This window comes from Gymnodraco acuticeps, unplaced genomic scaffold (genome assembly GCF_902827175.1).
Source record: "Gymnodraco acuticeps unplaced genomic scaffold, fGymAcu1.1, whole genome shotgun sequence".
Lineage (NCBI taxonomy): Eukaryota > Metazoa > Chordata > Actinopteri > Perciformes > Bathydraconidae > Gymnodraco > Gymnodraco acuticeps.
In genome coordinates, this window is record NW_022990548.1 from 250938 (window position 1) to 275822 (window position 24885).

General features: G+C 42.1%; 1 protein-coding gene across 1 annotated transcript in view; it reads right to left on the reverse strand.

Annotated features, from left to right (window-relative positions):
* The window catches only part of ttbk1a (tau tubulin kinase 1a), a gene marked incomplete in the record, with an annotated part of 29574 nt that extends 6662 nt beyond the window's left edge, over positions 1-22912 (reverse strand). The window contains 8 exon segments of the mRNA XM_034227358.1: positions 444-536; positions 734-799; positions 8103-8207; positions 10011-10151; positions 11464-11537; positions 15861-16008; positions 18956-19114; positions 22626-22912. Coding sequence (XP_034083249.1) covers positions 444-536; positions 734-799; positions 8103-8207; positions 10011-10151; positions 11464-11537; positions 15861-16008; positions 18956-19114; positions 22626-22628 — 789 coding nt within the window.
* Between the last annotated feature and the right edge of the window lie 1973 nt (positions 22913-24885).

Genomic DNA, 24885 nt, shown 5'->3' on the forward strand with positions numbered 1-24885 from the left:
AAACTAAAAGCTCCATCATTGTAACCCTTTAAATGCCAGTTTTTCTCACATAATGTTGTTGTCTTTTTAAACGTCAGAGATTAGCAACATCATTGTTTTGATTACACAGCGAGGCTCCTTGTGGTAACCAGAAAATAACATATGGCAAACATGACTCAATCTGGTGCAAAATAGTAGTTACATGTTGAAAGTTGTCGATTTAAAGGGTTTTAATGATAACAATTTTAAGAGAGAGACGTTAAGTGAATATCTCTAGAGGGCAAAAGGGTTAATTTTGTAATCTATCTAACATCAATGTAAATACTTTACTATACTACAGTTTTTGAAATAGTATTATGTTCTAACAGGTTGATATTTACTGTGTGAAAATATTCTTGTTATACTGTTGTTGTTGTTATTGATATTAGAAGTGTTTACAGGAGTATAAATACTTATTTGTTTACCTTATCTTTGATTTTTCGCCATGGCAACTGTCCAACGGCGAACTCCACCAACATGTAAAATAATGACCACAGGTCGTCATGGCGACCCATTTCCTGGAGGAAACGGAAGAAAAACAAAATGATTGTTTATGTCAGTTGTATCAGTAAATAATAAAATGTAGTAAATTCATCACTGCTGGTGTTACACAGATATAACCTATGTGGGCTACGGTAGGGTATTCCCATCATTCATTTGAATTAAATGCATTATTTACGTAATTATTTGAAAGACAACAAACAAACAGACTGACTTTGTTTTTATGAGCGTTGACCGAAGCGTAGCGAACCGTCCCTCTGAAACCCGCCACAGTCCTCGGCTGAACACAAGACGAAGAACATTTACAGATTATTCACATCAACAATAAATCATTACTGAGCCCTTTACTTCTAAATCACACCCTGCTGCTCCGTTAGATAAACACATATCTAACAAGGAAGTTTGGCTTAATGTAAATCCTGTTGACCGAAAACATCTGGATACAGAACAAACAGAACTACAGTGACAAATGGTAAAGACATTGAAATGTTTTCTTCTTCTCTGGCTATCGCCTCATGTCTGTGGTTCAAATGTGTAATATTCGTAGAATTGTAATGCATTGATCTGGTATTTCTTGCATACAGCTTGCACTCCAAAACCTGAGCAGTACAAGTTGGGCGTGGGGTGCCACTCCACTTTAATGTGTCACACAAAATGGCCCAAAATACTAAATGAAGCTGATGTCTCTGTCTTGGTAATAAGTGGTCTATAACCCATTACTGTATTACCCAAAGCTGTATTATGTGTGCCAAAATTGAACTGGAGTGGAAACCACGTCTAACCGCCTCTGTGAGCGGGTTGCTTCTTCAGTTATATCATTTCAACTATGCTGTAATTATGAAAACAACTCCAATAATTAAACTTATATCCAGATATGATTTCCCTGAATGTGCTGCCTGAATCTGTTGGATTCATGTTTCAGGCGTAAACAAAGCAAATTATAACCAAAACATCCAAATAATAACACGTCAGCAGAGGGTCACGCTGCATCTACACAGCCTCCAAATAACACAGGGGTCAATCAAGATGTTTCCATGGTGATATTAATCATAACTGTGTGGGGAACAGGAAGTGATCACATGTCCCTTTGAGGACTGGAGACACGTCATGACTCGAGACGGATATACAGATGTACTGTACGTGCCAAATGTTCCCTTTAACAGTGAGTCATGAAGTTATGACACTGCTTCTTTCCCTTCGATGACTAATGGATTTATTTAAAGCAGTCCATTGAATTTTCAGTGCTGTCACCTTCACTCATTAAGTTCGTTCTAGAGGTAGAACACATTTTCCTCCACATGACACATTTGCAAAGATGAAGTTTTAAATGGTGTTTTCATCCTTGTTCTCGCTCGGTCTTCTTCTTCTCTCATTGTTTCTCGTGGTTAAATTACAGCTTGTGAAAGAAAATGGTTTTAATTGGTGCTACATATTTATTTCTAGCAACAGATTTACACATGAATATAGAATCTAATAACGACAAACCTTCCTGTTGTTGTGTGGAGATAAAATGTGTGTCTATTAATGAGTGGGGATGAAATATAATTTAATGGCAACCATTTTATTAACTCAGTTGCTTATGTATTTATATTTTTCTTCATATATCCTTTCAAATGTTTCCCATTAATTGGTACTATTCTATTTAAGGAATTGTTGGTGCTTACTAATTTCTTGGTTTCATGTTTGAATCTTGAATGTAATGTCATTTTACCCCTCACTCATCCTGTACAAAATATAATTATATATACAAAACGAAATGTTTCCTATTTTATTTGGAAAAACCCTGTCACTGTGTGTTACGAGCTTTTGTGTGTGTGTGTGTGTGTGTGTGTGTGTGTGTGTGTGTGTGTGTGTGTGTGTGTGTGTGTGTGTGTGTCTCTCTCTCCCCCTGATTGTCTCCAGGTGCAGCCTCTCCCTCAGGTGCTGCCAATCCCCAATCAGGGCCTCGAGGACCCGAGGAAGGCTGCAGTGACTCCCTCCTTCTCCTCTGGGCTGCATGTGTGGTGTCTTTGGGTGTTTCTCAATGTCGAGGAAGGATGCTCCAGAGCCACTATTTCAAGCATACTACGTCATCGAGTGCCGCCGAAGGACTGTTCCAATGTCCAGCATACTTGGAATTCTACCGAGCCCGGCGTACTTCGTAGCGGGAAATTTCGAGGCTGCACATGTGTAGACTCTGCGGTCTTCAAATCCCCACAATGCTTTGCGCACGGACCAATTTCCAAATCTTTGGCGGAAATCGTGCTCCATTTATGACGCACACCTGTTAACCTGTTAATGCTGGGCATCTAAACAGTCCTTCTGCGCCACTCGATGACGTAGTATTCTTGAAATAGTGGCTCTGCAGCAGCTTTACTCGACATTGAGAAACGGCCCGTGCCACCTCTGTTTTGACTTCCTGTCCCTGCTCTTCTTGATGTGTATTGGGAAGTTCTGTTTTATTTGGCCTCTTCTGAACAAAGTGTGAAATAAATGTATTTCAGTAAAAAATCCATGTGTTCCTTCCAGAAAGGAGTTTCTCTCCCACACACTCCCGCCCTGCCTGATATGGCTCCATCGGACTCCTTTGTTTACTTCCGGATCTTTTTGAACATTAAAGTATGTAAACATGTAGAGGTGGAAAATACAAGTATTAACCTGAAAATGAGCAGAATAGCGCCCGTTTAAAATGTCCTGTTTCCTGCATTTGGGTCCACTCTGCTCCCCGTGAAACTGTGAGTAATACATGATAAAGGTTTCCTCTAATATTAGCAGCACTTAAATCTCTGACGGTGACAAACAGGTGTTTTATTTTTCTGCAATTATATTGCGACCGTCGGCTGGTGATGGGGCTGTGACCCCTCTGTCGCTATAGAAACCACTCACATCCCTGGGTAACCATGGAGATGATGGAGAAACGGGAGGCATGCACGTCAAAATCATAAGTCCAAAGGAAACTGTAAGAAAAACAAAAACAACACTGAAACGTAAAAAGAAATGAAAATAAAACACCACACATAAATCACTGAGGTGACAAACTGAACATCTGTCAAAGCAAAACGTGGGGAAGTGCTTTTATCACTTTTATAAAATCACATTTTTTAAAGGAAATACAAATAAAAAAGTAAACAATATATTATATAACATAGGGGTGAAAGTACACGATTTAAGACTTCAGAGGATTTTGTTTAAAGGCAAATTCTTATTGTTTTGTTGTTATTTAAAATTAATGGTTGTCCTAAATTTGACCAACTATTGTTAACATCCCTATTTTATTTAATCATCAGCAGATTTTATTTTGTTATTTAAATGTTAGATGTGCGTTGGATAGATAATATAATCTGTTTCTATCCCTATCTTCTTATTACCAGTTGGTCAACACTTTATTTACTTTTGCATTGTTTGAGCTAATTGTGTACCAATACTAAGTTGATGACTAAAATAATCACTTTTATTTCAATTACTTATCGTTTTATTGTATGAGATAGACAGATAGGTACTTTATTGATCCCAAATGGGGAAATGATTTAGTTAATTAACTTATCTTAATGTTGTTTTATTAACAAATATTCTTCTAGTTTTTCGTATCTGATGATTTTAAATAGTGTTGTGAAAAGAAATAGGGTGAGTGTGGAAATAAGAACTCCAACTGAAGAAGAAAAGCAGAGTTTGAGTCAAACAAAATAGAAACATGAGGAGAAAAGAGGAAGTAGGAGAAGAGGATCAATATATCGGTGTTAAAAATACAGCTCTTCTCTCTAGTGAGGGTTAGGTTTGGAGATTTTAGGAAATGGTTTAAATTAATGAAAGATTGTCAGGAAAACTTAAATTGGGATTTTAACTTGTTCTCATGGATCTGAAAGTTATCTCCAGGCGTAGTTTGTTTTATAGATTCATAAACTTCATCTGCAGAAAAAAAGAGGATATTCTCAGAGGAATCAATAGAGTAAAGAAAAAAAAGAAAGTGAGAAGGAGACGTGGACGAAGGGGAGAGGAAACATGAGAGGCAAGAAGAGGACAGGAGGAGATCAATACATCCATTTTGAAAGAGACAGTCCTTTGAGAGAGAGTGTTTCAGAGATATAAGGAGGAGTTGAAAGGTTAAATATATCTTGTTGGAGGCTGAGAACTGTGATAACAACTCTACAAAGGCTTGCAGAGAGAAAATCATGGCTTTAATCTATAATACCTAATCTGAAATTAATCTCAGAGCTAAACGTTATCTGGAGAAGAAGAGTTTCAGTCCATCAGAGAGAGAAGCAGCAGAGTTACTCAGTCCATCCGCCGCATGATTTATTCATCTGCAGCTACACGGAGAGACACACACACACACACACACACACACACACACACACACACACACACACACACACACACACACACACACACACACACACACACACACACACACACACACACACACACACACACACACACACACACACACACACACACACACACACACACACACACACACACACACACACACACACACACACACACACACACACACACACACACACACGATAGACCACACTAACAGAGCAAGAAACTGAACCTGAAACGTTTCCACCATCAATCTGATTTATCTACGTTGATAAGGTGTCCTACTGTATGGAGTAAGGGTTAGGGTTATGGTTAGGGTTATGCATGTGTTGGTTATGGTTAGGGTTAGGATAAGTCTCCAGGAAATGCATGTAAGTCAATGTAATGTCCCCTGAAGTGATGTATACATGGTGTGTGTGTGTGTGTGTGTGTGTGTGTGTGTGTCTGAGCTGGATGTATCTTCTTCCTCTGTGCCCTTTAGCTCCATTGTTGTCTAAAAACGATTTAATCTCACCAATGAACTGGATGACATGTTCCTTTATAACCATAAACACACACACACACACACACACACACACACACACACACACACACACACACACACACACACACACACACACACACACACACACACACACACACACACACACACACACACACACACACACACACACACACACACACACACACACACACTAGTTTATTTGGACTCAATGAGACACATACCTCCATACACACACCGTCCTGCTGCCACAAACACTCACTACAGCACCAGATGTAGATCAATGGTGCACTGTACAATATTGTTGGTGCTAGCATGCAAAGTAATCCATATTATAAATGTGCTGACTATTGATGCTTCTTCCGAAGGATATAATGGCCTTGAAGCTGAAAGCCACAGACACAAAGTCAGACAGGTTTGAAAAAGACGGACTTACATGTAAATGGACTGCACTTATTTAGCACTTTTCAGTCTTTCAACCATCACAGAGCTTTGACATATACACCCACTTACTGAGCCTTACATCCACACACATTTCCGCACCATTAGGAGCATTAAAGTATTACGTTTCCTTCCCAAGGACACATGTCGACCGCAGAGGATCGAAGCAACGACCTTACAATCGGAGGTCGACTGCTCTAAGGTCAGCTCGTTGGTTTCTAGTCTGCACATATCACTGATATGTGACTACTGCTAACCTGGTCATGTGACCTGAATCAGCTGGAAGGACTTCCTGTTTGATCAGCGATGATGTCACTATGCATGCGTGTGTGTGTGTGTGTGTGTGTGTGTGAGATGATGGAGGAATGAGAGAGAGAAATAGAGGAGAGGAAAGGCAGTATGTAGATGAAGAGTGGGAGAGGGGTACATCCGAGAAACAGAGGGGGTGAAAGGGAGAGGTGATTCTCTCAGAAGATTGGACAGAAGCTGACTCAGCTGGAGAGAGAGAGAGAGAAAGAGAGAGAGAGAGAGAGAGAGAGAGAGAGAGAGAGACAGAAGAGGAGGAGAGAGAGAGAGAGAGAGAGAGAGAGAGCCGTCGAGACTGAGACGAGAGAGAGAGAGAGAGAGAGAGAGGAGAGAGAGAGAGAGAGAGCGCGAAGGGGAGAGAGATGAGAGAGAGAGAACGAGGAGAGATGAGAGAGGAGAGAGAGAGAGCGAGCGAGAGAGAGAGAGACGCGAGAGAGACACGAGAGAGACACGAGAGAGCGAGAGACGAGAGAGAGAGGTCTCTCGCTTACTGACGCATTCAGGAGCATCAAATATTCATCTCACTGCTGCAACACAACACTGCAGGAGGAGAGGGAAAAGAGAGAAAGTGAGAGGAGGAGGAGGATGAAGAGGGGGAAACACGTTATAAGGTGTGAGGAGGAAAAAAGAAGGGAGGAGAAGAGACAGGAAGAGGAAGAACGGAGGGAGGAAGATAAAGATGAGAGCAAACTACAGAGACAGTGAGGAGGAGATCAATAGACATATAAAGAGAAGAGGAAACAAGAGAGACAGAAAGGAGGAGGAGGGGGAGGAGGAGGAAGAGGAGGAAGAGGAAGAGGAGGAGGCTGACAGTAAATGGCTCACGTACTCTCTGATCTAAAAATATCTCAGAGCTCAGTCTGACAGAGACGTCATCAATGAATGAGAGAAGAAGAAGAAGAGGGAGAAGCTCCCAGTGAAAATACAAAGACCAGCAGACCTCATCAGGAGCTGCCTTTTCAAAATAAAATCCTTTTCCATTCAATTGTAGAAAGAAATCCCATCATGCAACAGGAGGAAACTGCTGTCTTATAATCCGCTTAAACAATAACATCTAATGACTCCTTATTGATCACACACACACACACACACACACACACACACACACACACACACACACACACACACACACACACACACACACACACACACACACACACACACACACACACACACACACACACACACACACACAACACACACAACACACACACACACACACACACACACAACACACACACACAACAGTTATCTATTGAACTCGTGTACTGCAATGCAGAGAACACACCCTGTCTGTCTGATTTGTTTAGCTTTTCATAATTCATTTTTAACGGCTTAAAGGAAACTCAACCATAAAACAAATCAGGAGGAGAAACAAATACAGAGTTAGTACAGAATAATAAAGAGAAAAGAGTTTGTTTTCTGATTGGAAAAACTCAAGTTTAATAATAATAATAAGGATATTTTGTATTTCTTGTTTGTAATTTGATTTGAAAGTCAGGACTTAGATTATGAATTAATGTGAACGTTAAACTTATATTTTATTTCTCAATATTTGATTCACATTGTCATTCATTAAAAACATATTGAGTATTTGATATAAAGATTGCCTTTTATCTCATGAAAGTGAACAAATACATCATCAATTCATATTTGACGTCTCATATTTATTTAAGTGCCTATTTTTATGATCCTGTCTTTTATTCCAGAAGGTCAAATGTTTTTGTATTTCACATCTAAAATGTCAGAATGATCAGATGACTTTGAACTACAAAAACCTCATATTTCAGACACGCTGATGTCAATATTAAGAAATACAAAGCCATTATTATAAGAAGCTATTCCATAATTTTTAAACACCAAAAGATAAGCTTATTATGACTAATTATATTTTTGTGGCAGAGCGAGTCGTCCATACAGCAACAACAGGAGATCAAAACCTCATACAAAAATCTATTGCAAACGATATTTTACTTTCAGCCTCTCTGGGGCTACTGTTGACGCAGAAGTTGTCAATAAAGTTTCTTACCGGCCGGACCTCTCCGGTGGTGTTTGTGTATTGCCGCGCCAGACCGAAGTCCAGCATGTAGCACTTCCTGTACGTGGAGGGAAGCCGGCCCATCGCAAAGTTCGACTGTAGGAAGAAAAACAGAAAGTCATCAGCTCAATAAGTTCTTATTTTTCACGTTTTGTTCAGACTTTGATAGAAAGGACTTTCCCACCACTTTAAACTAAAAAACTCTACAGAGACGGCAAGTCAGATGAGAAACCTGTAACAATAAACTTGAATAAAGTGGTGAAATTAAACTCTCTGACATATATTAAACAATGAGACACTGAGACGAAGAATACTGAGAGACTGTGAAGTGAATCCCAATGTGTCAAATGTGACGAGGTGTATCAATAAAGTTTAATTATAGGAAACCAGACTGACTGAGTCCTGATCCAGAACGACCGAGTCCTGATCCAGACCGACCGAGTCCTGATCCAGACTGACTGAGTCCTGATCCAGACCGACCGAGTCCTGATCCAGACTGACTGAGTCCTGATCCAGACCGACCGAGTCCTGATCCAGACCGACCGAGTCCGACCGAGTCCTGATCCAGACCGACTGAGTCCTGATCCAGACCGACTGAGTCCTGATCCAGACCGACTGAGTCCTGATCCAGACCGACCGAGTCCGACCGAGTCCTGATCCAGACTGACTGAGTCCTGATCCAGACCGACTGAGTCCTGATCCAGACCGACCGAGTCCGACCGAGTCCTGATCCAGACCGACCGAGTCAGACCGAGTCCGACCGAGTCCGACCGAGTCCTGATCCAGACCGACCGAGTCCTGATCCAGACCGACTGAGTCCTGATCCAGACTGAGTCACATCAATTAGCACGATGATAATAACGATGAAGCTGAGCTGCCTTTCCTTCCTCACCCCGACCTTCCTCTTCCTCTTCCTCTTCCTCGCACTCCTCTCAGTTTGTCCTGTAGCTTTTGTTCCAGCTCGGCTCATTAATATGTAAATGTGTTCAGCACGAACATCCTGTCTTCAGCGCTATCGGAGGATTCTACTTTAAGCTTCTGAGCTTTAATATGGACTCAGGCTTCATCTTCCATCCACCGCACAAACAAATTCAACTAAATACTTTGTAAGATTTATCAAATTATCAATAAATAAAAAGTCTCTCTAGTTGCCGATCTAGTTTTTATTTATTTATTTATATCTAAGGCGAAAGTATTAATATTACCAATAAGGACATGATGCGATCAATAATAACCTTCAAACACAGCAGTAGATTACATAAATAAAGACATCATCATAACTTAATTTATTGATGTTTTTTGCAAAGTGTTTATCGTTTTTTTTTATTCTGTGATGATTAATTTGACAAAAGGAATAATAACTATCAGAAGGCTTTAAAATACCAATGATTCATAACAAAATATCCCTTCTTCAAATCTGTTTCTGAAACACAATTAAATCTTTATCTAGTTGATCAATATATTTTATATTTCTTTTGTGAAGCAGCCAATCCAATCCAATCCATTTTATTTCTATAGCACACTTCCACTGCTTGGATCGAGATGCTTTATCTTTAACTTGTGATGTGTCACTTTGTAAAGCACTTTGAGCTGCATGTGAAAAGTGCTGTATAAATAAAGCTTTATTATTATCAGAAGGGGGAAGTACTGGAGTACAAATACTTCGTTACTGCACTTAAGTACATTTTTCTGGTATCAGTACTTTACTCCACTACTTATTTTTCTGACGACTTTTTACTTTGACTTCTTACATGTTTAACACAAATACCTGTACTTTCTACTTCTTACATTTTAACACAAATACCTGTACTTCTACTTGAGTAAAGCATGTGTGAACTTTTGTCATCTCAGATTATTAATATTATTATTATCATCAACAACAAAGTGTTCTCCTCGTACCGGTTTGATGTCTCGGTGCAGGAAGCCCACAGAGTGGATGGCCTCGATGGACTCCAGGATCTGCTTCCCAAGCCGCAGGGTGGTGCTCATGGTGAAGGTGCCTCTGGGCTGACTCCTCCGCAGATCGGCAAGGTTACGCCCCTGCAACAACACCAGGATTATCACTTAGCAACAGTCTGGGAAAACAACAGAAAGAGAAACTACAGGGGGAGTAAACAAGCCGGCATCACTGTAAATGCACCTCAAGTGTTTTAGAAGAAATCTCAGAAGTTAAAACACAGTTAATATAGATTCAAGGCTTTTATTGTCATTTCGGCATAGCTACGTATATTTTCCACATATTTTTATATTCTTTAACTTTATTTATTTTTAATGCTGTTTTATTTATATTTCTGAAATATTTTGGACTGTTTATTTCTTGTGTCTAATTTCTCTTGTACCCATCTATCCATCTATCTATCTATCCATCCATCCATCTATCTATCTATCCATCTATCTATCTATCCATCTATCAATCTATCTATCCATCTATCTATCTATCTATCTATCCATCTATCTATCTATCCATCTATCAATTTATCTATCCATCTATCTATCTATCTATCCATCCATCCATCCATCTATCTATCTATCTATCCATCTATCTATCCATCTATCCATCTATCCATCTATCTATCTATCCATCCATCCATCCATCTATCTATCTATCTATCTATCTATCTATCTATCCATCTATCTATCCATCCATCTATCCATCCATCTATCTAACTATCTATCTATCTATCTATCTATCTATCTATAACAACGAACATCTGAGATCACAGGCTCCTCCAACAGTGCAACACAATAAAACAGATAAAATAGTGCAAGTAAATAAAATAAAATAGAATATAGTAGAAATAGTGCAGAGTAGTCTATATACAAGTCATTGGAATATTGATATATATAAGTTGCAGCCAGATGAATGTTCTTTCAAACGTTCAGGTGTTTAACAGTCTCATGGCCTGAGGGATGAAACTGTCCCTTAATAATAATAATACATTTTATTTAAACAACGTCATCTTGAGGTGCTTCACAATGCCATGAGGGGGAAATACAATCAAATTAAAAGTGATCTAAGGAACATATTGAGTAAAATAGAAAAAAGCTAAGAGCATAGAAGGTTAGAATAAAAACAATAAAGTAAAGGCCAGACAGTAAAACGCAGTGCGGAAAGAAAGGTGGGTTTGAGGCTTTTCTTAAAAACGGAAAAACTGAGGGTGATGCAGAGGTCCGTATGTTAGTTCATTGATGCTTAAAAACTACAATTCCCATGATTCTTTTAACGTACGTTTATAATGATAACCGCACCAGAGGAAAGGTTGTTGAATGTTAACAATATAATCTGTCTCTGTTGAGTCTGGATCTTTCCTTCACAATAAAAGCCCCTCAGTGTTCGAGCACTCTGACTCACCTGAAGCTGCATCACCACGTAGTTGAATTTGTCGTTTCTCCCGCAGCCAATAAACTTACAGACGTGGTTTTTACCTGGAAAGGAAAAATGAAAAAGAATCCCCGTAAAACATTGAAATGCAAAGCAACACCTGGCACACTGTTAAGTATTATGCAACATTTGGTGAAGTGTAAAGAACATATAATGATTCAACACAACGCCGGACACACTGCAAAACATTAAAACGATATACACAACATATATAATAGGTCTCAGATATATACAGAACATGTCTCTGAAGTGTTTGGCTCCAAACACCAAACAGATCATTACAGCATCCCATAACCCCCTCTGTTTCAGCCCTGTTTCCAAAGAGCTGATTCTCTGTCTGTTACCATCCATCCATCCATCTTCTCCCGCTTATCCGTGGTCGGGTCGCGGGGGTAGCAGTTCCAGCAGAGAGCCCCAAACTTTCTTTTCCCTGGCGACATCAACCAGCTCTGACTGGGGGATCCCAAGGCGCTCCCAGGCCAGCGAAGAGATATAATCCCTCCACCTGGTCCTAGGTCTACCCCTTGGTCTCTTCCCAGCTGGACGTGCCTGGAACACCTCCCTAGGGAGGCGCCCAGGTGGCATCCTAACTAGGCGCCCGAACCACGTCAACTGGCTACTTTCGACGCGAAGGAGGAGCGGCTCAACTCCGAGTCCCTCCCGGATGACCGAACTTCTCACCTTATCCCTAAGGGAGACACCAGCCACCCTGCGGAGAAAACCCATCTCGGCCGCTTGTATCCGCGATCTGGTTCTTTCGGTCATGACCCATCCTTCATGACCATAGGTGAGGGTAGGAACGAAAATGGCCCGGTAGACAGAGAGCTTTGCCTTCTGGCTCAGCTCCCTTTTCGTCACAACGGTGCGGTAAAGTGACTGCAGTACCGCTCCCGCTGCTCCGATTCTCCGGCCCATCTCACGCTCCATTGTTCCCTCACTCGAGAACAAGACCCCGAGATACTTGAACTCCTTCACTTGGGGTAAGGACTCATTCCCTACTTGGAGTGGACAGTCCATCGGTTTCCTGCTGAGAACCATGGCCTCAGATTTGGAGGTGCTGATCCTCATCCCAGCCGCTTCACACTCGGTTGCGAACCGATCCAGTGAGCGCTGAAGGTCGCAGACCGATGAAGCCATTAGAACCACATCATCTGCAAAAAGCAGTGGTGCAATCCTTAGTCCACCGAACTGCAGACCCCCTCCCCCATGACTACGCCTCGAAATCCGATCCATGTATATTACAAACAGGATTGGTGACAAAGCGCAGCCCTGGCGGAGGCCAATCCTCACCGGAAATGGGTCCGACTTACTGCCGAGGACCCGGACACAGCTCTCGCTTTGGGAGTACAGAGATTGGATGGCCCTGAGTAGAGACCCCCTCACCCCATACTCCCGCAGCACCTCCCACAGTAACTCCCTGGGAACTCGGTCATACGCCTTCTCCAAGTCTACAAAACACATGTAGACCGGATAAGCGTACTCCCAGGCCCCCTCCAGGATCCTTCCGAGAGTAAAAAGCTGATCCGTCGTTCCACGACCAGGACGGAATCCACATTGTTCCTCCTCAATCTGAGGTTCGACAATCGGCCTGACCCTCCTTTCGAGTACCTTAGAGTAAACTTTCCCGGGGAGGCTGAGTAGTGTGATGCCTCTGTAATTGGCACACACCCTCTGATCCCCCTTTTTGAAAAGGGGAACCACCACCCCGGTCTGCCACTCCTTCTGTACTGTTTCCGACTTCCACGCAACGTTGATGAGACGTGTCAACCATGACAGTCCCTCAACACCCAGAGCCTTCAGCATTTCTGGGCGGATCTCATCCACCCCCGGGGCTTTGCCACTTTGGAGTTGTTTGACGACCTCAGTGACCTCCCCCCGGGAGATTGGTGTTGATCCCCCGTCATACTCCAGCTCTGCCTCTAACATAGAGGGCGGAGTTGTCGGGTTCAGGAGTTCCTCAAAGTGTTCCTTCCAACGCCCTAACACTCCATCAGTTGAGGTCAACAACGTCCCATCCTTACTGTACACAGCTTGGATGGTTCCCTGCTTCCCCCTCCTGAGGTGTCGGACAGTTTTCCAGAACAACTTTGGTGCCGCCCGAAAGTCCTTCTCCTTGTCTTCTCCGAACTTCTCCCACACCCGCTGCTTTGCCTCGGCCACGGATGAGGCTGCTGCCCTTCGGGCCTGTCGGTACCTTGCAACTGCCTCGGGAGTCCCCCGGGATAACAAATCCCTGAAGGCCTCCTTCTTCAGTCGGACGGCTTCCCTGACCACCGGTGTCCACCAGGAGGTTCGAGGGTTACCGCCCCTTGAGGCACCTACGACCTTGAGACCACAGCTCTCCGCCGCGGCTTCGGCAATAGAGGCTTTGAACACTGACCACTCTGGTTCAATGTCCCCAACCTCCACAGGAATGCCCGAAAAGCTCCGCCGGAGGTGTGAGTTGAAGGCCTCCTGAACTTGGGCCTCCTCCAGACGTTCCCAGTTCACCCGAACTACACGTTTGGGCTTACCAGGTCTATCCAGAGGCTTCCCCCGCCACTCGACCCAACTCCCCACCAGATGGTGATCAGTTGACAACTCCGCCCCTCTCTTTACCCGAGTGTCCAAAACATACGGCCTCAGGTCCGATGATACGATAACGAAATCGATCATGGACCTTCTGCCTAGGGTGCTCTGGTACCACGTACACTTATGAGCATCCTTATGTTCGAACATGGTATTTGTTATGGCCAATCCATGACTAGCACAGAAGTCCAGTAACAAACCACCACTCCGGTTCAGATCAGGGGGGCCGTTCCTCCCAATCACGCCCGTCCAAGTGTCTCCATCATTGCCCACATGTGCGTTGAAGTCTCCCAGCAAGATTAAAGAGTTCCCTTCAGGAGCCCCATACAGGACTCTTTCCAGGGTCTCCAAGAAGGCTGTATACTCTGAATTTCTGTTGGGTGCATAAGCATACACAACAGTCAGAGTTTTCCCCCCAATAACCCGCAGGCGTAGGGAGGCGACCCTCTCCTCCACTGGGGTAAACTCCAACAACGAAGCACCCAACCGGGGATTTGTGAGTATCCCCACACCCGCCCGGCACCTCACTCCTTGAGCAACTCCGGAGAAGAATAGAGTCCAACCCCTATGCAGAAGTAAGGTTCCAGAGCCGACGCTGTGCGTAGAGGTGAGCCCAACCAGATCCAACTGGTAACGCTCCACCTCCCGCACAAGCTCCGGCTCCTTCCCCCCCAGAGAGGTGACGTTCCACGTCCCCAAAGCCAGCTTCTGTCGCCCGGGTCTGGTCCGTCGAGACCCTCCGCTTTCACTGCCACCCTTCTGGCAGCGCACCCGACCCCATCACTGTTTCCCGTAGGTGGTGGGCCCGCGGGACGGAGAAGCGGAGGTGTTGCCCACGTTGCCTTTTTCGGGCTGGGCCCGGCCGGCCTCCGGGCCGGGTATCCTCACTTCCTGTGTCGTCTTTCATGAGGTCTTTTGAACCAATCTTAGTCTGGCCCCTTGCCTGAGACCAATTTGCCATGGGAGACCCTACCAGGAACACAGGGTTCCAGACAACACAGCCCCCAGGTTCATCAGGGCACACAAACCTCTCAATCAATCAATCAATCAATCAATCAATGTATATTTATATAGCCCAATATCACAAATGTTACATTTGTCTCAGTGGACTTTACAGTTTGTACAATATATCAGTATGACAATACGACACCCTCTGTCCTTAGACCCTCACATCGTACAAGGATGTGAGGGTCTAAGGACAGAGGGTGTCGTATTGTCTCTACCACGGTAAGGTGCTGGTTCTTCTGTCTGTTACCTTAGATGAAAATAAGGAGCCCGTCCCCACACCCCTCTGAGAGATATTTGGTTAAAAAGAACACAAAGGTGCTCTAGGAGGAGATTCAGGTGATAAGGGGGGGGGGGGGGGGGATGGGGGTTACCTTGGTTGCTGATTGGCTAATGGTTACACAAGACAAGACATCGTAATGACATCACAAAGTGGCCAAAATCTGATCAGCTCATTTTCAGACAGGTTTTTATATAAATGGATCAGGACAAAAAGAGAGAGAATCTTTCTTCCTGAAACTTGTTGATTGGTTACACATGTTGATGTGTAAAAGACAAGAAAAAGTGGATTTTGCATAATAGGGGACCTTTAAGTCTTATAGGTAGAGACACTAAATACATTTATGACCCTAAAAATGAGCATCATATGAGAAGCTTTTGAATCAGCAACGTCAGCTGAGAGTAAAAGCTCTGAGTAAATCTTCCACGACTTCGAGAACAAAATGTATCGCTTAGATTGAAATGTTACAGCGGGCCTGAGCCATGTTTTAAAAAGTGTGTTTTTGGACTCTCACCCTGCAGCTTCTTCAGCACCGCCACCTCCATCTTCAGCACCTGTTTGGGCTGCTGGGCCGACTCCACCTTCAGCGCCACGTTCTCCCGCGTCAGCAGGTCCAAGGCCTCGTAGATCTCCCCGAACCCGCCTCCACCGATCTTCTTCAGCTGGGGACAGGACGCAGGAGGTACAACTTTAAAACTGGGGTAGCAAGACTTCCATCAAACTAAAAACCATTGTAAGAAAAACTGAGATGCAAGCTTCTGGGTTCAGCTGGAAACTACAAGAAACATTGAGGCTTTTTCAGTGAAAACAGCTGTTTGTTAAATAGTTTTCATCCCTTTTTTATGATATGTTTCTCCCCACTTCTTTCTCTGTCTCCCATCTTTCTTTTCCCCCATGACTTTGACTGTCTTTTATCCATTCCTTGCAACATTCTCTTGAATCATATGTCCTTGTTGCATTATTATTTATTGTAAAGTCCAAAGTATTGTGTGAGTTGCACTGTAGCAGAAACCTACAATACCAAAACTACACCATAGCTATTTTCCATATGACCATAAAACCTTTGAATTTCAATTAAATCTTTGTTCTAATTTTCAATATTTTTATTCTCCCAAACTTCCTTTGCATCTTTAAATGCTTCTCACCTCCTTGATTTGTGATTATTTTTACCACCTTAATCCCCTTTTCAAGTGAAAATTCGAGTGTAAGCTTGAATTTTCAGATAGGTAGATGAGGTTTAAAGAAAGGTTTCACTTCACCTTTCCTTCAATTTTTTAGTCTTTCTTCCTCTCTTACCTCCTTTCCTCACCTTATTCCCTCTTCTACTTGTCGGTTACACACACACACACACACACACACACACACACACACACACACACACACACACACACACACACACACACACACACCACACACACACACACACACACACACACACACACACACACACACACACACACACACACACACACACACACACACACACACACACACACACACACACACACACACACACACACACCCAAATATGTATAAATATATGTATATGCATGTTGAAGCTCTGCGTTGGTTCAGTGGTTCAGACAGTAAATGGATCAGTGAAGTGCAAACACCCTGCAGGCTCCACGCTGCGATGTGATTGGCCGAGACAGGAGCTGCATTATATAACTTTTTATTTCAGATTCAAAAGGACGACAGCGGTGGCTGTTCATATGAATTATATAGAGACATTATATTTATATGGATTAGCTCTTTAATTATTAAATGACACACTTTGTCTTTAGTCCGTCTTTAACATCACAGGTTATCCATCTCAGTTCACGTTTGATAATAATGGATTTGCGTCAAATGTGTTTTATGTTCAAGTGGTAATGGAGCTTCAAGTAGATATTGCATAAAGAAAAGCCAGCTGGTGTTTTATCATTTCAGATGTATTCATTTCAGCTGCTTTATGTTGGATTTGTTCTTGATTTATTTTTCCTTATAGAGGCCCTGGTTTTTCCTGTTCCTTTAGTGCAGGGGTGGGAAACCTCCGGCCTCCGGGCCGTATACGGACCGCGAGACCATTTGGTACGGCCCTCGAGGAAATGTATAAACACACGCAAAAAAGAAACAAATTAAAGATATCTAGACCGCAAAATAATTAAACAAGCGAGTGCCTGTTTTTCCTGGCCAAGGTCAGGGTCCTTGAACACAACACGAGCCTAACGTGTCATCACGTGGTATATGTCTCGTCTGACAGGGGTGCAGTTCTGCCGGAGAGCACCAGAACGTCGCTCCGGCACTTCAGAAAGTGCAGTACCCATAAGGAGGAGCTGTACACATGCCGCAGTTTTTGCGTGGCTGTGTCTTTAGTTGTAAGCCCAGTGGCGATCTGTCATACTGATCATACAGTCAATAACTTTGTTGTTATTAGCATCTGGTTAGCTAGCTATGCTAACGAATATAAGAAGCTTTTTCTACAACCAGTGAGGGAAAGGCACATCTTTATATGATCATTTTAGTTATAAAAAAATAAGATAATAAAGTAAACAGGTATAAAATACTATATGACAGTAAAAAAAAGTTGTTATTAATAAACAAGAATACAGTTTGAAAGGGGAGTGATTTGTAAAATATCCATAAAGAAAAAGAACATCTGCTTCCAGTTCTGTTTCATATGGATGTTGAAAGATGTATCCATAGATCTCTTAATGTTGCTCTCAAAGTGCACCAGATTGATGCTTTTAACTTCAACATTTAAAAACAAATCTTCCCGGGGGAACATGCCCCCGGACCCCCCTAGAGGAGGTTAGGTCCCCCCCTACTAAAATCATGTCCACATGGATAGGAAACTAAATACATTTGCACACATCTTGTGTCCATATATTTCTGTTTTGGTGGTCATGAAAAAATTGAAATGGCCCTTGAGAGGAAAAAGGTTCCCCACCCCTGCTTTAGTGTGTTATGTTGTATCGTTTTCTTGTGCATGTAAATGGTCTGCAAAGGTTAAAATCCCAAAGTTCGTTCCAGAGGGAGTTTCTCTCACTCTCGTGCTTCTATTGGTTAGCGCTCCAACACATTGTACGTGATAGACTAAGGGGTGGGACATCTCTAAGCGGTTGACCAATCACAACAGAGCCGGCCAGCTAACCAATCAGAGTAGACTGGGCTCTGGTTTCAGACAGAGGGTGAAAAGAGGTGCTGCAGCACAGGCAGTATGAGAACAATAAAGAGCTTTTTGAACATTAAAGCATGGAGACATGTCCCAGTAGAGACACTACATACTGATATGAACCTGAGAATTAGCATAATATGGCCCCTTTAAGTTCTCACATTAATTTCTGAGCAGAGACCAGTTTGGAAACTCCTTAATAGAAATTCATATTGGTGCATTCCTGGACGCTGTGAAATATGAGAGTTAGGACTTTTTAGTTAAGAATCTACATGGTCATTTCTTCCATAACAACATTGATTGCCTTCCTTTTAGGTTTAAGTCTTATAGGTTGGCTTTTTGTCACAGTATAGACACTAAATACAATTATGACCCTGAAAATGAGCATCATTTGAGAAGCTTTTGAATCAGTAACGTGAGCTGAGAGTGGAGGGGGGAAGGAGTTCCTGACTCACCACTTTCCAACGGTCTTTGACCATGCAGTTGGGCGGCAGGATGTCGGCCTGCTCGGACGTCCCGTTCATGTTGGCGTTGTCCTGGAAGCCGGGGACTAGGCACTGCATCTGCCAGCCAGACAGAACTCGAGCAGCTCCCAGCTTAAAAGAGCCATTTATCTGTTGGGGGGAGGAGGGGCGGAGACAAAGAGGGGAAGGGAGGCAGAAACAGTCAGTACCTCAAACACACCGTCTACGTACTGGGAGGCTCCCAGTCTCTAAACCCCAGTGCAGTCCGAGTTACAACAGGCATTAGAAATGGCTGGCTGCCATTAGAAGCCATTCTTCAGCTGGATCAGGCTACAGGCCGGTGGGGGGGGGGTTAGGGTTGGGGGTGTGATGGTATTTGCAGTAACTGGAGCAAATATCATGTGTGCAGAGGAAGCAGCCGGACACTCTGCGCTGACTGCTGGACGGCCCGACGGCCAATCGGCTGCTCCGAATCATCAGAGATCACAACGCTCTGGTTCCTAATCGACCGACTGAACTAACAACCATCAGCATCATGAGCTCGTTTACTGCAGTGAGACTTGCCAAAGAAATGTTGTTGTACTTTGTACGATGACAATAAAGATATATTCTATTCTATTCTATTCATCATGCTCGTCCAACATGATCCAGCTGAACTGAAAGAGGCTGATCTGGAAAGCTACTCGGATTGACTTCACATTATTTTATTACCTTAAGTTTAAGGTCAACATGTTAGGACACTTGAATCTCCGCTTGCTCTCTGATAGTATGATATCCAAAAGGATATAATTTCTCATGTCTGTAGATTAAATGTGTAACATGTTCTCAATCGCAGCTCATCTAATACAGAAGAACTTAGGTTTAGGAAGATCATGGTTTGGGTTCAATTAAGTACCTTTTAATATAGAGCTGTGTTAAGCTGTTAGGTATGTTACACAACTCTACTTTATGATAAGAAGATCTCAGAAAGTCCTCCAACACTGTCTAAAAGTCCTAATATCCACCTTCCTTGTATACAAATTAGTTGGCTGTTAGCAATCAACTAGTTTAATTTAAAAAAAACATGTTGCTTTTACACAAATATTGTTACTACAGATAAACCAACAAGCTATAATATGTCAAATAGGGAGCTTTGAATAACTAGTAAGTGGATTTTGTTACCTTTGAGAATATGTTGCTATCCTTATGCTAAGCTTGGGTAAGCCTTATGCTTATGCTAAGCTAAGCTAACCTTCATATGTAATGTACAGACATGAGAGTGATCTGAACATCTTACTCAAACACAACGAAACACTACAAACTTCAGTAATTAAAGTTCAGTAAAGCTTTGTTTGACAGGTCTGTTATTTACGAATCATCTCAGTAATAATTTCTTAGGAAACGATTTACAGAAAGATGTATTAACATTCCGACAAAAATGAATTGTTTTGGCTTTCCTCTATATGACTTGGGCGCCAATTTCATTTTGAAATGGGGTGACTAAAAAGTGGTAATGCTTTTAATGTATAAGGGTTTATGTTGTCAAAAGAAGATAAGCTATACAATTGAACTTGGTAATTGGGGTAAAATTGTCCCTGAGTGTTGCATAGCAGGTATAGTCTTCACGCCCAAGTGAAGTAGTGCTCCAAACAAGCTCCATAAATTAAATGGTTAGACTGGTAGCCTGGATGAGCTCCGGTCACATGTTATTAAATCCTTTTTTTTTTTAATTCAAGGAGCTAGTTGGACACCAAGCTTCTGGAGGGTGATCTCTGCCTGAGAAGACGACTAAAGGGGAATTAAAATCCCACAGGTCTTTTTATATATGTGTCAAGAATGATAAGATCTGAGCTCATATTGGTGGTTGTACACTTGAATATCTTCTGCAAAAAGGGCTCTTAAATAGTTATATATAAAAGCGTGTTTTCTGATTTGAGCCTTTGATGGGGTCATTGCAAAGACTTGGATGTGGTTAAAGTGGGTTAATTATTGCACTGAAGGAGCTGATTAGTCTACAACCATGAAGTCTGTTCCTTCACACTGAATATGGATTAGTAGAGGAGGATGTGGTGGCAGGCAGGTTGCTCACTTAGCATCACTCTGACCGCCTGTGAACACCTGTCTGTCACTTCAGTGCTCTGCAACCTAACCTGATAACAGTTTGACTCGGCTCTGAAACAACATGTCTGCCGTGAATGGTCGTCAGTTTTCAGTGGATTCGTGGGGAAATTTGAAGTTCGAAGTGATGCATGTCAGTCCCCAAACCATGCTGTTCTGCATGCAATGCCACGGGCCGTCATCAGTGCATGCAGAGCTCAGGCGGCCTGCAGATAAAATGGAGAGTGTCCGCTGTGTTTCCAGTCAGACCAGCTCTGACAGAGGACTGGACGGACTGGGAAGGAGGGGAGGACGCTTCTCTGCAGCTGCGTTACACACAGATATGTGTAAACACAGCAGCAGCAGCAGAAGAAGCACCTTCATCATCAGCTGAGCAGCCGCCAGCAGCTGGGATCACTGTAACTCTGGAGAGTGAAACCTGCTGCAGGCCTCAACTCGCTGCTGAGCCGCCAATCACTGCAGAGGGCGGGACCTCAGAGCTCCTCTGAATACACTGCAACACCAAGTTGTTGTTTTTGTTGTTGTCTTTGCTGGTGTTGTTGCTTTTCTTATTTTTCTCAACCTTTTTTCTTGTGCTGTATCATGTTTTTTGTTTCTTCTAAGGAAGTCTAACAACCAGCCGATCAGAACTGATAAATGGCATTCAATATAGTAGTATGATGTATTGTTATATAGTGAAGTATAGTTATAGTTATAATTCTAATAGTAATGAATAGTAGTAGTACAAAGCATACTGTAGCAACACATCTGATTGTTTTGTATAATCAAAAGCAAAGTATGATATAGAATTTAACTTATTATATCATGATAGTATAGCATAACAAAGTGAAGTGTTGATATCAAATTTAAAGTATCCTATCTTATAGTGAGGTGTGTGTGAGTAGGATATGTACAAAGTAGTACAATGTGCCTGTATTATACTATATGGTCACTATTAGTATCATATATATAGTATTGTATGTTGTACTATAGATTTACAAATGATATTACAGTAATGTTACTGCTATCAGGTTCGTATAAAACATTAAATCATATCATGTTTTATGGTAGAGAGTGTTTTTTATAGTATATTTTGAATTGACTAACAGGAATTCAACTCTTAAAAGAACAAAAATAGATAAATTACCGTACTTATATGAATATGTTTTCACACCTACCTGCCTGTAAAACAGGAAACTGGCTTTCCCTACAGCAGCAAATAATATCAAATAATTGTGGAGTCTTGTATTACAATATCCTGATGTTTTGTATCATCTCCTGTTGCTCTATTGTTTCCTAACCTACAGTAAAGTATTGTTCAGTATAATATTGACAACTGGCGTGTAACACAAGTCCAAACGAGAGAAACTCTGAGGTCCCGCAGCGTCTCAGCAGCAGACAGAAACATCCTTACAGACACTTTCTCTACCGTCACACCTCAGTCTGCTCTTCTTCTTCTCTTCTTCATCACCACCTACAAGTCTACTAGTCTGTTACTGAGGGGGGAGGGGGAGGGGTGATCTGCCAGAAGCCGGTTTTGCATCATTCCAGTTTTTTTTTATCTGATGATTCAGTCAGAGCTCACCATAGTTCTGAGCTCCCGGAAAACCTGACGGCTTACAACAAATCCTGAGCGGGACAAAACCCTTCCTGTTCCTGTGTTAGCCTACAAGCCAAAACAGAGGGCACAGTTTTTACCAGGAGAGGAGACAGAGGAGGAAGGCTCCACCAGTGACATCACAGAGGGGGAGGAGCTTGGAGGGACACGCCTTCATACACCGGGTTAAAGAACAACAGCAAATATCCACGAACCGCACCCTTTATCCACGTGAAGCCACATTCACCAAAACACCTTCAGTTCGCCTGCTGGAATAAGAGGATGAGACCGAGGGATGTGACCTCTGACCTCTAGCACAGTGGTTCCTACACTTTGTGACAGCTATAGCAATATACACATTTACAAAATAAATGTAAATATATATATATATATTTTTAAGGTCGTTTGCTAGCCTGGTGGCCGTTTCAAACTGTTTCACTGTTTAAAATGTGTTCACAAATTGTGCCGTATTTTCCCAAACACAGAGGTTATACAGATTATATTCATCAGTGCGAATGGGAATCCCTATGATTATGGTTGTCATTGACGTTTTAGGATCTTTGGATTTCTAACCCCTAAAGAGCTGCACGAGGGAATTATGAAGAAGCTCAGAAAGATATTTTGGCTGTATAAGGCTAGCGTGTTTCCAGTAAGCTAGTTAGCTCTCAAACTACTCCAGCTGCAGGTACTAGTAGTAGTTTGAGAGCTAACTAGCTTACTGGAAACACGCTAGCCTTATACAGCCAAAATATCTTTCTGAGCTTCTTCATAATTCCCTTTTTAACTGCCTCTGATATGTTCTCAGGATTTTTCATGATATAATTCGCTAACAGGACAAGCTGCTTAGTATGATGTCTTCCTGTTCGCTTAAAAAACTGTTTACATTGTGCGAGAGAAGCTTTCATAACACAAGGCTTCATACCGAAGTGTTTTGGTGAATGTGACAGATAGAATAATAGAGAGAATAATATCCACAGAACAGTTTCATATGTGTTATCTGCTGCTCAGAAACACCAGCAGAGTCTGAACATATTATAAAACCACTCTACAATAATAGCAAGGATACACATTAAAATCCAAAATAATGTAAAAAGGTAATATGGTATAAACATTGTAGATGTTCAAATACTTCTAAATTATTGTTTTATTATTTTAGAAAAAAAGTAAGATATTAGTGAGAAACTTTTTCTATTCTATTCTCTATTAAAACAATACATACATTGTTTTTCAAATAACAACTGGTAACAACAAATAAAGAATACATAAGAATACAAATTATTTTTTAAATTACATTAAATAAGTAAGGTCTTAATTTTCAGGCATTTTCCAATTTGTTGATGTTATCTGTGAATATTAATATATCTGAAGATGTAAAGGGTTATTTACTGTCATCAAAGTGTTTTCCATTAAATCAAGTTCTTATGCTGCGTTCACACCGGACGCGATGCGAATATTCGCTATTCACCGCGGCTGTCAGCTGTGTTTACTCGCATCATTCAAAGAAGACGTGCTGGCTCGGGGGCTACAACTACAAAAAAATGAACATATTTTACCGTAATTATATTGTAATACACGTTTCTAAATGATGTCGAAGTAACAACATACTGATACCGGTTAGTAAAAACCATGAATTAATGCTTTGACAAGTCTGCAGACAGACGGCAGGCGAAAAACCTTTTAAAATGCGTGTTTTTTTAATGTAGATCGGATCGACCAGGCTAAGCTAACGTTGTCTATGCTCACTCCACACTCATAACAACGGCCTACAGACATAAATAAACCAGCGACTGTATTCGCCATGACACAGACAGTCTGTGGTTTGTACATGTTTAACTTTTGTCCAGTTTCTGAACAGATATGAGGAGCTGTGAGCTCTGAGTGCTAACTGCTAACAGCTAATGTTTTGGTTTTCTGGTTCCACGTCAGTTAAGGCAGGCTGAGATCCTCACCGCTGATTGGCTACCGCGAGATCACGTCACGGGAATTTGACGCTCGGGTTGAAAAAATTGAACTTGAGCGGTTGTCGGAGCGAATTCGCGTCTGTCCGCATCTCTGCATTGACTTTACATGTAATCGCGCCGCCCCCAAACATCGCATCGCGTCCGGTGTGAACACAGCGTTAGAGTTGGATTTTGGCACAAAAAATCATCCCGTATATCAAACAGTGAATCTACCATTTTTGTTTTGTTCTGCATGGTACTAACTTTTGTGTAGTAATAAAATGAATTGCTCTAATTAACAATTACAA